The sequence below is a fragment of the Rutidosis leptorrhynchoides genome, chromosome 5 (genome assembly GCF_046630445.1).
Source record: "Rutidosis leptorrhynchoides isolate AG116_Rl617_1_P2 chromosome 5, CSIRO_AGI_Rlap_v1, whole genome shotgun sequence".
NCBI classification, from domain to species: Eukaryota; Viridiplantae; Streptophyta; class Magnoliopsida; order Asterales; family Asteraceae; genus Rutidosis; species Rutidosis leptorrhynchoides.
In genome coordinates this window covers 335,324,701-335,342,682 of record NC_092337.1, presented here as the reverse complement: position 1 = coordinate 335,342,682, position 17,982 = coordinate 335,324,701, and the positions used below count along the sequence as shown (strand labels likewise).

Sequence of the window (17,982 nt, the reverse complement as noted above, 5' to 3'; positions counted from 1 at the left end):
AAATAAGAAAATTTTATTTTTAAATTTTTTTAAAAATTTTTTTTTTTCGAAACTTTTTTTTCTTCAATTTTTTTTTACAATCACATGTGATTTACCTGCACAATCACATGTGATTGGATTTGACATACATAATCACATGTGATTGGGTTTACAATCACATGTGATTGACATGCAGAATTACATGTGATTGTAAAAATAAAAAAATTCAAAAAAAAAATTTCAAAAAAAAGTCAAAAAACAAAATTTCGATTTTTTTTTTCAATCACCTGTGATTTTCGCGCCACATGTCACGCCCTCATTGGTCCCTTGGATTTTAAAAAAATTAATGGATGCAAGGGATTATAACTTAATATCTAATACTAATATAATTGAATAAAAGGCAATCTTAACCACCGACTCAACTCATCCGATCCATTAATATTTGACTCACATATCGATATTGGAAGAAACTATAGCGAATATATTGTACATATTCATTGAAAAAAATTCATGTTACCATAAAAAAAAAAAAATCCAACACAATGTAAACTTTGCGTATAATGTTTTTTTATTTTTTTCTTGATAAAATAAGTTGACATAAGACGTGGGGGCAAGTGTCAATATCTCAACAGTCGTTACATAAGGATTTTTGCGATATTAATTTTCGAAACCCAGTCCTTTTACTTTCAACAAATTACATTTGTAGTCCCTCAACTCAAAGAAAAGACTATGCTATGTTCCCCAAAACAGATATGTATATATAATCATCCTTTTCTCTACTCTTTTTCTTCATTGGTTTGATTAATATTTCATACTCATTGCTCAAAAATCATATTATAAAAAGGAAATCAATCATCCTATTAACCCAATTTTTCGTTATCACTTGAATCAAATGTATCAAAATTAGTATTCAAAGTTCAAACTGAAGCCATATTGATCAACATCATATTTTTAAAATATAAATCTGGTATTATGTCCACTATAATTTCTTCCTCTTTTTGTTATTTTTTGTATGTTTTTTAATAGCTTATGAGTTATTTTTTGTTTATTTTTTTTCAGGTAAAAAAAAAATAAGTATGAAAATGAGGGGAGCTGTGTTGGTGGCAGCTGCTGCTGCACTAGGTAACATGATTCAAGGATGGGATAATGCTTGCATTGCAGGTAAAATTCATAAAAATCAAATCTTTTCAACAACCCACTAAATGAAATCATCTTTAGATGATAATTGTTGTTGTAATATGTTTTAACTAGGTGCTGTTTTATACATAAAGAAAGAATTCAACTCACAAAACGAACCAACTATTGAAGGTCTAATTGTTGCCATGTCACTCATTGGTGCCACTTTGGTTACAACTTGTTCCGGTGCGATATCCGATTCGCTTGGTCGACGCCCCATGCTCATAATCTCATCTATTCTTTATTTTTTGGGTGGTCTAGTTATGTTATGGTCACCAAATGTTTATATTCTTTTATTGGGTAGATTATTAGATGGGTTTGGAATTGGGTTAGCCGTTACGCTTGTTCCTGTTTATATATCTGAAACTTCACCTCCTGAAATCAGAGGTTCATTAAATACTTTACCGCAATTTATGGGGTCTGGTGGGATGTTTCTTTCGTATTGTATGGTTTTTGCGATGTCGTTAATGGAGTCACCAAGTTGGAGGTTGATGCTTGGTGTTGTTTCGATCCCTTCGCTTGGTTATTTCGTTTTTACCATCTTTTTCCTGCCTGAGTCTCCAAGATGGCTTGTTAGCAAAGGAAGAATGCTTGAAGCCAAACATGTCTTGCAAAGATTACGCGGTAAAGATGATGTTTCAGGCAAGTTATTTCTACATTCATTGTCACTTTATATTTCTTGATTGAACATCATATCAAATTCTTGATGTAACATAATATGACCCGGATAGTAGCCAATGGCATAATCAGGATTTTTTTTTTTTCACTGGGGGCGAATTTTTTTTTTAAAAGCGTTCACATTCACTGCAACATTTTTTGGGCATGGAGGCTTTTGGGTAAAAATATGGAGGCTTTTGGGCAAAATATGAATACTTTGGGTGCAAACTAAGAGGTTTGAAGGCAAAATATGGAGGGGGCAATAAAAACACTTTATGACGTTTTGTGAAAAAAGTCGTAAATTGCAAATTTGCCACGCAAGGCGCAGATCAATTGGGTATGGGCATTCGCAAGCAATTTGCGACTAGGTGACTAGGGCCAAAATTCGGATACGTCCAATACCAATCGATTTGCGTGTGGCCTAATTTTCAAATCGCAACCTATAAATTTTAAAATGTCATATCCTTTAATTCATAGCTCCGAATTAGTTATTGTTTTTTTTCAAAACGTGTATTATTCGAGATCTATCTGTTGACAAACTATTGAAGTCCCGATTTTTTTTTATATTGGACCTCGTATTGCGAGTTGCGTTTAAATAACAAATGTGTGATCTGTGATTTTCAGACCACAAGCTTTTTTTTTTTTTTTTTGGGCAATTTGGTTACTAATCTTTGTTTTTTTTTGTTTATGAACATCTGTTTTTTAATGATTGTACATATATATTGTGATCTTCATATGAATAACTTAAGTTTTTGTGTTAAATCGACAGGCGAAATGGCGTTACTAGTTGAAGGTCTTGGAGTAGGGGAGCAGATAGCCATAGAAGAGTTCATAGTCGGTCCTGCAAACGACATTGAAGTAGCTGATAAAATTAATCTGTACGGTCATCATGAAAAAATCCCAATAATTTCTCGACATATTGAATCCCGTCCAGGAAGCTTTATCGAGCAAAGTGTCCCTCTTATGGACCCACTGGTCACCCTATTTGATAGTGTCCATGGAAGCAAAGGAAGTGCACTGTTTCCACATTTCGAAAGCATGCTTAGTGTAGGTGGAGATCAAATTAAACAAGACGATTGGGACGAAGAAGAAAGTGCTGGGGGTAAAGATGAAGATGATCATCATTCTGGAAACGATTCAGATGATAATTTACGTTCGCCTTTGATTTCTCGTCAAACTACTGGTTTAGCAAAAGACATGATTCAGCCGACTACCGATGAAAGTGTTTTAAGCGTTCGAAAAGTTGGAAAACACGCGAGTTGCACAGATATTGCAGGTGAAGAAACAAGAGGTTCAATCTGGTCTGATCTTTGTGAACCTGGAGTGAAGCATGCGTTGTTTGTCGGAATTGGTCTTCAGATACTTCAACAGGTAATAACTAAAGTTGAACCTTTTTTAATCGAATAAAACTGTTTGATGAAATTTTGTTGATTTGTTATGTAGTTTTCTGGTATCAATGGAGTACTTTACTACACGCCTCAAATTCTTGAAGAAGCAGGCGTTGGTGTACTTTTATCGAATTTGGGGATTAGTTCGACGTCTTCATCTCTTCTCATTAGTAACCTAACAACGCTCTTGATGCTCCCGTGTATTGTGGTGGCAATGAGACTCATGGATATCTCAGGAAGAAGGTAACAAAAATTAATTAAACCAAAGGTGTCAAGGTAGGCGGGTCAGGCAGATTCGGGTTAGTTGGGTTGACCTACAAACATAGTTACACAAATATAGTATTTAAAACCCGGTGGTTTGGTTCTTGATATCCTCACATGAGGTCTCAGGTTAAAACCTCATTAGCAGCATATCGTGGGTGACCAGGGAAAACGTTTGAAAATGGTCACAGGGATAACCTTGCTAACATTTGAGTAAAAATACTCTGCTTACTAGGTAGCGGAAAAACTTGAATCTGTTTACCTGTTTATACTAATATACAACAAATTACACTTTTGTCAGCTATTAACCCATTCAGTGCTTTTGATATGTTTCCGATAAGGTAAAACATAACCAAAAGTGACCCATTTTAAAACAAACAGGTCACGTTACTTTCGTCTAAATTTCTTAATTTAGCCATCATATACAGCTGAATTTACGATTTTACCCTGATCCTGTTATTGCAGGACTTTACTATTGACTACCATTCCTGTATTGATCTTGAGCCTCATAGCTTTAGTGATAGGAGTGTTAGTAAACTTCGGTAGCGTTGCAAATGCAGCTATTTCAACTGCGAGTGTTGTCATCTACATCTGTTGTTTTGTTATGGGATTTGGTCCGATACCAAACATACTATGTTCAGAGATTTTCCCAACTCGTGTTCGTGGGATCTGCATTGCCATTTGTGCCCTCACATTCTGGATTTGTGACATCATTGTGACATATTCTTTGCCATTGTTGCTTACTTCTATTGGTCTGCCAGGTGTCTTTGGTTTCTATGCCGTTGTATGCATCGCGTCATGGGCGTTTGTTTTCTTGAAAGTTCCGGAAACGAAAGGTATGCCGTTGGAAGTGATTACAGAGTTCTTCTCAGTTGGTGCTAAACATATTGAGGCAGCAAAGCACAATTGAGATGAATATTTTTGGAGTGTGTTCATGTTATTATTATTATTATGATTATGATTATTTGGGTTGGTTTTAAATTTAAACTCTTATTTGTGCTTTTGAACATGATATTTTTTAAATTTTTTTATCTTTACTGTTTGTTTATATCTTTGGTTATTAAGATCACTTTGCTACAATTAAGTAAACACCGGTAACCTGTTTAGAGCAAACCGCACAAAACATCAATCAACATTTTGTATTTCTTGATTTTAGGTATCTGCATTCGTTTTTTTTTTTTAAAAAAAAAAAAAAAAGAAAAACCCAATAAATTTTTTTAAAACTGATTACATGACATGAATATGTACCATCTTATTTAAGGAATTTTATGTTATGTATTTAACAGACTGGTCTTTAAACCAGTTTCTAAAGCTTTGACTATAGTTTCTGTTAGCCATCTTAAATATTTAAAGACAAATTTGTAACATTATTATGTTGCTTTCCATATGTATACATAATACATATACATACTGTTAGTGTTCAGTTTATAATTAGAATAGCCAATCTTATTCGGTGTTTCAAAACTCGGAAGTAATCGGCGAGTACTCTTTTTTGCAACCCGAAGAGTACTCGGCAAATACTCGGTCAAACTTGGTCAAACTCGGGATTACTCGGAAACTTGGTCAAAACTCGGAAGTAATTGGAAAATCGATAAAAAGCGGTCAAAACTTGGTCAAAATTTGGTCAAAATCAGTCAAAGTCAAACTTGATCAACATCTAAGTACTCTCCGAGTTGCCAAGTATGAAGTACTCCCTAAAAGGTCATGACCGTGTTCTTCTCGAGTAGCGATTTTTATAACCTTGCTTCCAACATTGCTTGTATCTAGATCGGTCAATGTAATCCTTGAAGTCAATATGAATTATCCACAATTACAATTACAAAACTTAAAATAAAAATCACCCATCACATACACTTGAAAGTTGAAAGGTCAAAGATACAAAGCGAATATGTGGAATGAACAAAAAATATACATCCAAAAATGATATAACACGCTTATGCTTAGTAGTATCTTTTTCATTTCATTTTCTACATATAAATCATTTGATTAAATTCTGTAACAATTCATTATATTTGTTTTCATAACCTTATCAATCAATTGTAATTCTTTAAATTGTACTGATTTAAATCACTCTCCAAAAAACACATTATAATCTTTACATACCCCTTATAGTGAGTAATGTAATATTCATGTCTAATGTCTTCTGCCATGTTCTTATGTAACAAGATGGGAGAGAATAAGCAGGTGACACATATAATTATTTCACATTATTATACAATAATTTGTTCTATGATTACCTGTTTTGTTTCATTAAAGACGATATGATGATTTTGCTTCCGGCAACTTCAAGTAACCATTAAGGTATGTGAAGATCGATGTGCTTATCAATGACGAAGACAACAATCCTAAACTAGGCCGATTCACAACGTTGATCTTCGTCGTTCACGAGCACATCGATCTTCATTTACTTCGATACGCACAACTCAAATATTAGTCCAAAGAGGCTGGAATTTAACTATAGGTTCCAAGTTGTACTTGGTTCTGTATACCCTGTACTATATTTGTACTTGACAGCAGTACGTACTACACAAAAGCGTATCTTCATCATCAAAATTAAAATATTTTTTAAGGTGGATGGGAATATTAGGCCATATGCAAGGTTCAAGATGTTAATAATGATTTTACCCGTCACATCAGCGTCACATCAGCACAAACACTTTAATATTTATTTCACATTCCTTTCAATCAGGGGATGATTCTCACACACACTTTTTTGATCCTCACACACCAATTGAGTATTATTAGAAGAGTAAAAGGTTAAAATAGGTGTGTGAGGATCAAAAAAGTGTGTGTGAGAATCATCCCCCTTTCAATAAACTTTCACTATCATACACTCCATTTCAAACTTTAAACAATTTAAAATTATTATTTAAATACAATAAATAAATACAAATAACATTTTATTAAAAAAAAAAAAAATTACATAATTAAAAATAAAAGACAATACATAAATAAATAAAAACAATAAATAAAGCTAATCGTTTCGAACAATATAATCATCCGGGAGTGTCCAAATGTGTTTGATCAAATTGTTGCAAAGGACATGATGCGCTATTCGATCTCGCATCTCTCGATCCACCCGATCTTGGAGCTCAACTCTCTCCGCCCAAGTACGTCGCGGCATGTCTTCTCGATTTCGGAGATATTCCTCTTCGAGGGCGCATATGTTGCGCGCGTTGTCTTCGGTGATCATGTTGTGAAGTATAACACAAGTGTACATGATTCGACGGATTTTATTGATACTAAAAGGTCTTGCTGAGTGTTTTAGTATTGCCTAACGACCTTGAAGAACACCGAAAGCTCGTTCCACGTGTTTTCTCGCGGCTTCTTGAAAGCGTTTAAACTTCAAATTTTTTGGCTCAATTGGACATTTAAACGACTTGACAAGTGTTGCCCATTCTGGGTATATGTCATCTACCAAGTAATACCCTTTAGTAAATTTGTGCCCGTTGACAGCGTAACGGACCTCCGGAGCTCGACCATCCAATAAATCTTCGAACAAATCCGATTCATTAAGAACATTAATATCATTGTTCGAACCTGCTGGACCAAAGAAAGCGTGCCAAACATATGAATAATACATTTACAATAATTGTTTAAACAATCACGAGGCGTAGATGACCCCATTGTAAATATTCATCGAATGCATCAGGCGCAATGTTATACGCCAATTGACGTATGGCTGATGTACACTTTTGAAAAATATTCAGGGCCGGTCCTGTGATATTTGATGCCATGGGCGAAACCATAAAAACATGCCCCACAAATATTTTGAAGAAATAACACACAATTTATAAGAATCTAAAACCCGTTAATGTACATCGCTCTTAATATAACGATGATCAATGTTTCATTTTCATAATAAATAATGGGCAACACTCTTAATATTACTTATTATAGATTAGTAATCAGTAGAGTAATAATACTCCAAAAATAAGTATATGTTATCATGATTGTAGACGATATTACAATAGTATAAGTATTAAAAATGGAACAAAAGTGGTTATTAATAAACCATAAGGGCCAAAGTTACTTTTATATCATACATGAGGTTAATAACACTAATATAAAACAAATTTAGATGTCTTCTTCGCTGTGAGCCGCGTGAACCAATAACCTCCGTTAAATTATTTTTTTTAAAGGCAAACTCACACACACCACTACACGAATTAATCACGAATTATATATACAAATTGTCTTAAGCATTATTCGAACCCTTAACCTTCTGGTTGAAAGGGCCACCTCGATACCACTGGGCCAATGGCCCTTTGGTAATAACCTCCATTAAATTACAAGACGCAATTTTGTTTTCTTGTTATAGCTTTTAAAATAGTTTCAAATTAGTCATGGTTCGTTTCATTTATAAGAACACACAATTTAATCGTATCAAAATCAATTAAGAACTCGATTAATGCTGAATTTGAAACACCAAAAATTGATGCCCCTGATTACCGGATGCCCGGGGCGGTCACCCGTGTCGCCCATAGCCATGGACGGCTCTGAAAATATTGAAACCGAGTTGACCGATTGCATCGGAACGATGATCAAAATATTGAAAATAATCGGGTCTCGATTGAGAATCATATGATAGAATAGCATAACCAATACGAATAAACAATGACTTACTCATTCGATATCGATTTCGAAAATAATCACCCAGAAATGTTGGATTATCCGAGAAATAGTCGTTGTACAAACGATTACCGGTATCAATCCGATCTCTTTGTAACTGACGTCTTCTAATAATTCTACGAGAATTTTGAGCTTCATCATCTTCGTCCATCGCATCAAGGGAATCGAGTAAGTTAAGCGCGTTGTAACTGTCTTGAATTAAATCTTCATCGGAATCGGACTCTGCGCTATCACTATCCGTCACGCTCTCCTCGCTTTCGCTCTGAGAATTTAATAAATCTTTCAAATCCATTTGAATTTTTTTTTTTTTGTGTTTGTGAAATATGAATTGAAGGTGAGAGTGTTGGGTAATAATGGAATGAGAATGTATGTTTTTGTTGTGAAAAGTGTTTGTATATATATAGAGAGAAAATGTATTGTATTATTGGTTAAAAGAAAAAACAATAGAGTTGTTGGAGAAAAAAAAAGAAACTCAGTGGGTAGGCCCCATAAATCCGGCCGTTACCCTATTTACAGGGTCCACTAGCGAGAGTGTTGGCAGTTTGCTGACGATGGTCGTTAGCCGTTGGCGGCTGTTAACAGATCCCTCTCACAATCCATTGCATCCGGCCTTAAGGATCACGAGCATTTTATGTTTTATTATTTAATTATTACTCCCTCCGTGAAATTATATTGTCTAGCATTGTATCAAAATAATATTAATCTTGATGATATAACATAAATCTGTAGCTAGGACAGGATTAATGTTGATTGCAATGTATGAGTGATTAAGGATTATGTGGTTTTAATCTCTGGTCCGGTTTATCGTAAATAACCCTCATTGAGATGATGATCTACGAAAGGGTGACTAAAACCAGTCTACCATTGATGGCACTTGCCGCAACAATGGCCACTAGGGTGGTTGCATATGGTTTATGTTCAAAGAACATACCTGTTACCGTAAACTTGTTTCCTAAATGTCGTGGAGATTCGAGTTATACAGGAAACATTGTTGCCGAATAAATGAGGTTAGGGTAGTATTTATAGTGAAACTCTAACCCTGGATATCCTTTAATTCATTCTAGAACCTTCCCGAATAATAACCTTAAATAACGGAATTATAGTTAGGAAAGAATCACGATTTAATTAAAGATAAGATTGTTTTCGTATGCGCCAAGCAAAGCTGTATGACGCGCCTCTTATCACGCGCGGGATTACTTAAATAAACGTGATCTCAGCACGTGATAAGTGCTATGCGCGGAGGCATGCGTATCATTATTTGATATATTTTTCGATTGCCGAAACTCTTAAATACGCATGAATATATAGAAAATGAGCTGGCCTTTGGCCCTATACAAAGTAGAGTGATGTAGTGACCCGAACTTTTCCATGTTTATATATATTAATTGAGATTGATATTTACATGATTAAATTTTTCCAACATGTTAAGCAATCAAACTTGTTAAGACTTGATTAATTGAAATATGTTTCATATAGACAATTGACCACCCAAGTTGACTGGTGATTCACGAACGTTAAAACTTGTAAAAACTATACGATGACATATATATGGTTATATATATAGTTAACATGTTTTTATTATAAGTATGTATCTCATTAGGTATTTTAACAATGAGTTATATACATAAAAATGAGACTATTAATTTAAGAAACTCGAAAACGATATATATAACGATTATCGTTATAACAACGTCTTACTAGGTACATATGAATCATATTAAGATATTGATACACTTGGTTAATTATGTTAAATGATAAGAAAATATATTATTAAGTGTATTAACAATGAAATACATATGTAAAAATAAGACTACTAACTTAATGATTTCGAAACGAGACATATATGTAACGATTATCGTTGTAACGACATTTAACTGTATATACATCATACTGAGATATATTATATATCATAATATCATGATAATATAACAATTTAATATCTCATTTGTTATAATAAACAATGGGTTAACAACATTCAACAAGATCGTTAACCTAAAGGTTTCAAAACAACATTTACATGTAACGACTAACGATGACTTAACGACTCAGTTAAAATGTATATACATGTAGTGTTTTAATATGTATTCATACACTTTTGAAAGACTTCAAGACACTTATCAAAATACTTCTACTTAACAAAAATGCTTACAATTACATCCTCGTTCAGTTTCATCAACAATTCTACTCGTATGCACCCGTATTCGTACTCGTACAATACACAGCTTTTAGATCACTCCAATGATCAGCTCTTAGCAGCCCATGTGAGTCACCTAACACATGTGGGAACCATCATTTGGCAACTAGCATGAAATATCTCATAAAATTACAAAAATATGAGTAATCATTCATGACTTATTTACATGAAAACAAAATTACATATCCTTTATATCTAATCCATACACCAACGACCAAAAACACCTACAAACACTTTCATTCTTCAATTTTCTTCATCTAATTGATCTCTCTCAAGTTCTATCTTCAAGTTCTAAGTGTTCTTCATAAATTCCAAAAGTTCTAGTTTCATAAAATCAAGAATACTTTCAAGTTTGCTAGCTCACTTCCAATCTTGTAAGGTGATCATCCAACCTCAAGAAATCTTTGTTTCTTACAGTAGGTTATCATTCTAATACAAGGTAATAATCATATTCAAACTTTGGTTCAATTTCTATAACTATAACAATCTTATTTCAAGTGATGATCTTACTTGAACTTGTTTTCGTGTCATGATTCTGCTTCAAGAACTTCGAGCCATCCAAGGATCCATTGAAGCTAGATCCATTTTTCTCTTTTCCAGTAGGTTTATCCAAGGAACTTAAGGTAGTAATGATGTTCATAACATCATTCGATTCATACATATAAAGCTATCTTATTCGAAGGTTTAAACTTGTAATCACTAGAACATAGTTTAGTTAATTCTAAACTTGTTCGCAAACAAAAGTTAATCCTTCTAACTTGACTTTTAAAATCAACTAAACACATGTTCTATATCTATATGATATGCTAACTTAATGATTTAAAACCTGGAAATACGAAAAACACCGTAAAACCGGATTTACGCCGTCGTAGTAACACCGCGGGCTGTTTTGGGTTAGTTAATTAAAAACTATGATAAACTTTGATTTTAAAGTTGTTATTCTGAGAAAATGATTTTTATTATGAACATGAAACTATATCCAAAAATTATGATTAAACTCAAAGTGGAAGTATGTTTTCTAAAATGGTCATCTAGACGTCGTTCTTTCGACTGAAATGACTACCTTTACAAAAACGACTTGTAACTTATTTTTCCGACTATAAACCTATACTTTTCTGTTTAGATTCATAAAATAGAGTTCAATATGAAACCATAGCAATTTGATTCACTCAAAACGGATTTAAAATGAAGAAGTTATGGGTAAAACAAGATTGGATAATTTTTCTCAGTTTAGCTACGTGAAAATTGGTAACAAATCTATTCCAACCATAACTTAATCAACTTGTATTGTATATTATGTAATCTTGAGATACCATAGACACGTATACAATGTTTCGACCTATCATGTCGACACATCTATATATATTTCGGAACAACCATAGACACTCTATATGTGAATGTTGGAGTTAGCTATACAGGGTTGAGGTTGATTCCAAAATATATATAGTTTGAGTTGTGATCAATACTGAGATACGTATACACTGGGTCGTGGATTGATTCAAGATAATATTTATCGATTTATTTCTGTACATCTAACTGTGGACAACTAGTTGTAGGTTACTAACGAGGACAGCTGACTTAATAAACTTAAAACATCAAAATATATTAAAAGTGTTGTAAATATATTTTGAACATACTTTGATATATATGTATATATTGTTATAGGTTCGTGAATCAACCAGTGGCCAAGTCTTACTTCCCGACGAAGTAAAAATCTGTGAAAGTGAGTTATAGTCCCACTTTTAAAATCTAATATTTTTGGGATGAGAATACATGCAGGTTTTATAAATGATTTACAAAATAGACACAAGTACGTGAAACTACATTCTATGGTTGAATTATCGAAAATCGAATATGCCCCTTTTTATTAAGTCTGGTAATCTATGAATTAGGGAACAGACACCCTAATTGACGCGAATCCTAAAGATAGATCTATTGGGCCTAACAAACCCCATCCAAAGTACTGGATGCTTTAGTACTTCGAAATTTATATCATATCCGAAGGGTGTCCCGGAATGATGGGGATATTCTTATATATGCATCTTGTTAATGTCGGTTACCAGGTGTTCACCATATGAATGATTTTTATCTCTATGTATGGGATGTGTATTGAAATATGAAATCTTGTGGTCTATTATTATGATTTGATATATATAGGTTAAACCTATAACTCACCAACATTTTTTGTTGACATTTTAAGCATGTTTATTCTCAGGTGATTATTAAGAGCTTCCGCTGTCGCATACTTAAATAAGGACGAGATTTGGAGTCCATGCTTGTATGATATTGTGTAAAAACTGCATTCAAGAAACTTATTTTGTTGTAACATATTTGTATTGTAAACCATTATGTAATGGTCGTGTGTAAACAGGATATTTTAGATTATCATTATTTGATAATCTACGTAAAGCTTTTTAAAACCTTTATCTATGAAATAAAGGTTATGGTTTGTTTTAAAAATGAATGCAGTCTTTGAAAAACGTCTCATATAGAGGTCAAAACCTCGCAACGAAATCAATTAATATGGAACGTTTTTAGTCAATAAGAACGGGACATTTCAGTTGGTATCCGAGCGTTGGTCTTAGAGAACCAGAATTTTGCATTAGTGTGTCTTATCGAGTTTGTTAGGATGCATTAGTGAGTCTGGACTTCGACCGTGTTTACTTGAAAAATGATTGCTTAACAAATTTTGTTGGAAACTATATATTTTTAACATGTGAATATTATGTGATATATTAATCTCTTAACGCGTTTGATATTATGTGATAGATGTCTACCTCTAGAACAAGTCCCATTGACTCACCTAATAATAATGAAGAGTCAAATGTAAATTGGAATGATTCGTGGACTGATTCACAAGTTCCCAAAGAGGAACCGGAAGAAGAGTCGAAACCGGAAGAAGAATCGGAACCGGAAGAAGAATCGGAACCGGATGAAGAAATAGAACCGGTGGGGGAAATAATAAAACGGTTAAGTAAAAGAAAATCCTCAACCAACCGACCAAGGTTAATTATGGTCAATGGTGTTTCTGCCAAGGAAGCAAAATATTGGGAGGATTACCAATTCTCCGATGAATCGGATTCCGACGAGAATTCCGATGATATTATAGAAATTACCCCAACTGAATTTAAAAAGGCAAAAGAAAATAATAAGGAAAAGGGCATAAAAATAGAGAAATCTAATTCCAACCCCGATGAACTTTATATGTATCGTCAACGCCCGAAGTCCTTAAGTTGTAACAATGACCCGGGAACCTCTAAACCACCAGGTTTTTCTAAACCAATGTGGACAACGACGACTCGTATTAGGGGAACATCATATATCCCTAGAAACTTGGCAAAACGAACCAAAACCGAAGAAGAAGAAACGAGCGAGTCGGAATAAGATAGTTGTATTCGTGTGGTGTAATATATGTAATATAGTGTTCGTATGCTTTATGATATATGTAAAAATTGCTTGTATTAATAAGTATTTTTTTATGAATCTAACTCTTGTCTATTTTACAGTTTAAAAACACAAAATGGATAGACAACCCAATATTTTAAGAGACCTACCCGGAGACATGATTGATGAAATCTTGTCTAGAGTTGGCCAGAATTCCTCGGCACAACTATTTAAGGCGAGATCAGTTTGTAAGACATTCGAAGAACGTTCCAAGAATGTCTTGGTTTATAAGAGACTTTCGTTTGAAAGATGGGGGATATCACATTGGGAAACCCATAAGTTACGATGTGTTTACTTTGACGCATATATTGCGGGGAACCCAAATGCTATTTTACGCAACGGGTTAAGAAATTATTTTGACTCAATATATCCGAATATTGGACTTCGTGATTTAGAAAAAGCGGCTAACATGCAACATAAAGAAGCATGTTATGCTTACGGATTAGTAATGTTCGCTTCTCACCAAAGTGAGAATAAGAACATCGGGCTACAACTATTAAACAAAACGTTTCCACAAGTGACGGAGTCGGTAATTGGGGTAAGAAATGAGGTTTTTAGATTATTACGGGACTGTTGGACATTACGTAACCCTCGTCCCTTTGACGACGTTACAACACGCTGTCTTATCAACGGCCATAACGGTTATGTTGCACAAGACCAAGGATGGGAAGTAGTCCTAGTAAAACCAGAATGCATGACTTGTTTCTGGACGTATGAATTACGTGTCTTTATTGCCTTTGCTGAACGACTTGTATACTAGCTAGAATTATCTTCACAACTATCTTGTATCAAAGTTATTGTGTGCTATATTTCATGCTTTATGTAAAATAAGCGGTATTGTAAGTTTGTAAAATATTGTATAAAAGTTTGAACGCGAAATATTATTATAATCAGTTTTTCATATAGAATTGTAGTAGTTGAATTGTATATTAGCTACTAAGTATGAACTTAACGGGTAGGTACTACCCGAATTTAAACTTATAAAACGCTAATATGAAGAAAAAGCTTTTATAAATGAGTTCATATTATGCTACGAAATACTATTAACTACTCTTAATATTCTGTATGATTAACTTGTTCCATTTAACTATTTTGAAGGAAATGGCACCGACTACTCGACACACCGTGAATATGAATGAAGAGGAATTCCGTACTTTTCTAGCTTCAAACATAGCCGCAGTACAGGCTGCGCTACATACCAACAATAACCTTGGATCTAGCAGTACAGGAAATCGTGTAGGATGCACCTACAAAGAATTCACTGCCTGCAAACCTTTGGAATTTGATGGAACCGAAGGACCGATCGGATTGAAACGGTGGACCGAGAAGGTCGAATCGGTGTTTGCCATAAGTAAGTGTACTGAAGAGGACAAAGTAAAGTACGCTACGCATACCTTCACAGGTTCTGCGTTAACATGGTGGAATACCTATCTAGAGCAAGTGGGACAAGACGATGCGTACGCACTACCGTGGTCAGCATTCAAGCACTTGATGAACGAGAAGTACCGTCCCAGAACCGAGGTCAATAAGCTCAAGACAGAACTTAGAGGGTTACGAACCCAAGGATTTGATATTACCACGTACGAAAGACGATTCACAGAATTGTGCCTATTGTGTCCGGGAGCATTCGAAGATGAGGAAGAGAAGATCGACGCGTTTGTGAAAGGATTACCGGAAAGAATCCAAGAAGATATAAGTTCACACGAGCCCGCCTCCATACAACAGGCATGTAGAATGGCTCACAAACTCGTGAACCAAATTGAAGAAAGAATTAAAGAACAGACTGCTGAAGAGGCCAATGTGAAGCAAGTCAAAAGAAAGTGGGAGGAAAACGGTGATAAGAATCACCAATACAACAACAACAGCAATTACAACAATAATCGCAACAATTATCCCAACAATCGCAACATCAATCGCAACTACAACAAACGGCCCAACAACAACAACAACAACAACAACAGCAACTACAACAATCATCCCAACAACAATAATAACCGCAACAACAACAACAATCAGAAGCAGCTATGCCAAAGGTGTGAAAAGAATCACTCGGGGTTCTGCACCAAATTTTGCAACAAGTGTAAAAGAAATGGTCATAGCGCGGCGAAGTGTGAGGTCTACGGACCAGGGGTTAATAGAACGAAAGGAACAAATGGTGTCGGAACGAGTAATGGAGGAGCAAGTAGTGTCGGAGCAAGTTATGCCAATGTAGTTTGTTATAAATGTGGAAAACCGGGCCACATTATTAGAAATTGCCCGAACCAGGAGAACACGAATGGACAAGGCCGTGGAAGAGTTTTCAATATTAATGCGGCAGAGGCACAGGAAGACCCGGAGCTTGTTACGGGTACGTTTCTTATTGACAATAAATCTGCTTACGTTTTATTTGATTCGGGTGCGGATAGAAGCTATATGAGTAGAGATTTTTGTGCTAAATTAAGTTGTCCATTGACGCCTTTGGATAGTAAATTTTTACTCGAATTAGCAAATGGTAAATTAATTTCAGCAGATAATATATGTCGGAATCGAGAAATTAAACTGGTTAGCGAAACATTTAAGATTGATTTGATACCAGTAGAGTTAGGGAGTTTTGATGTGATAATCGGTATGGACTGGTTGAAAGAAGTGAAAGCGGAGATCGTTTGTTACAAAAATGCAATTCGCATTATACGAGAAAAAGGAAAACCCTTAATGGTGTACGGAGAAAAGGGCAACACGAAGCTACATCTTATTAGTAATTTGAAAGCACACAAACTAATAAGAAAAGGTTGCTATGCTGTTCTAGCACACGTCGAGAAAGCACAAACTGAAGAAAAGAGCATCAATGATGTTCCCGTCGCAAAAGAATTTCCTGATGTATTTCCGAAAGAATTACCGGGATTACCCCCACATCGATCCGTTGAATTTCAAATAGATCTTGTACCAGGAGCTGCACCAATAGCTCGTGCTCCTTACAGACTCGCACCCAGCGAGATGAAAGAACTGCAAAGCCAATTACAAGAACTTTTAGAGCGTGGTTTCATTCGACCAAGCACATCACCGTGGGGAGCTCCTGTTTTGTTTGTCAAGAAGAAAGATGGTACATTCAGGTTGTGTATCGACTACCGAGAGTTGAACAAACTTACCATCAAGAACCGCTACCCACTACCGAGAATCGACGACTTATTTGATCAACTACAAGGCTCGTCTGTTTATTCAAAGATTGACTTACGTTCCGGGTATCATCAAATGCGGGTGAAAGAAGATGATATTCCAAAGACTGCTTTCAGAACACGTTACGGTCATTACGAGTTTATGGTCATGCCGTTTGGTTTAACTAATGCACCAGCTGTGTTCATGGACCTTATGAACCGAGTGTGTGGACCATACCTTGACAAGTTTGTCATTGTTTTCATTGATGACATACTTATTTACTCAAAGAATGACCAAGAACACGGTGAACATTTGAGAAAGGTGTTAGAAGTATTGAGGAAGGAAGAATTGTACGCTAAGTTTTCAAAGTGTGCATTTTGGTTGGAAGAAGTTCAATTCCTCGGTCACATAGTGAACAAAGAAGGTATTAAGGTGGATCCGGCAAAGATAGAAACTGTTGAAAAGTGGGAAACCCCGAAAACTCCAAAACACATACGCCAGTTTTTAGGACTAGCTGGTTACTACAGAAGGTTCATCCAAGACTTTTCCAGAATAGCAAAACCCTTGACTGCATTAACGCATAAAGGGAAGAAATTTGAATGGAATGATGAACAAGAGAAAGCGTTTCAGTTATTGAAGAAAAAGCTAACTACGGCACCTATATTGTCATTGCCTGAAGGGAATGATGATTTTGTGATTTATTGTGATGCATCAAAGCAAGGTCTCAGTTGTGTATTAATGCAACGAACGAAGGTGATTGCTTATGCGTCTAGACAATTGAAGATTCACGAACAAAATTATACGACGCATGATTTGGAATTAGGCGCGGTTGTTTTTGCATTAAAGACTTGGAGGCACTACTTATATGGGGTCAAAAGTATTATATATACCGACCACAAAAGTCTTCAACACATATTTAATCAGAAACAACTGAATATGAGGCAGCGTAGGTGGATTGAATTATTGAATGATTACGACTTTGAGATTCGTTACCACCCGAGGAAGGCAAATGTGGTAGCCGATGACTTGAGCAGGAAGGACAGAGAACCAATTCGAGTAAAATCTATGAATATAATGATTCATAATAACCTTACTACTCAAATAAAGGAGGCGCAACAA

General features: G+C 35.0%; 1 protein-coding gene across 1 annotated transcript; it reads left to right on the top strand.

Moving 5' to 3' along the window:
* The first annotated feature begins 1,061 nt into the window (after window positions 1-1,061).
* LOC139849573 (monosaccharide-sensing protein 2-like) lies at window positions 1,062-4,371 on the top strand. Its single transcript, XM_071839211.1, has 5 exons — window positions 1,062-1,140; window positions 1,231-1,797; window positions 2,582-3,183; window positions 3,256-3,443; window positions 3,927-4,371. The coding sequence occupies exons 1-5, from the start codon at window positions 1,062-1,064 to the stop codon at window positions 4,369-4,371; spliced, it is 1,881 nt and encodes a 626-aa protein (XP_071695312.1).
* The last annotated feature ends 13,611 nt before the right edge of the window (window positions 4,372-17,982 follow it).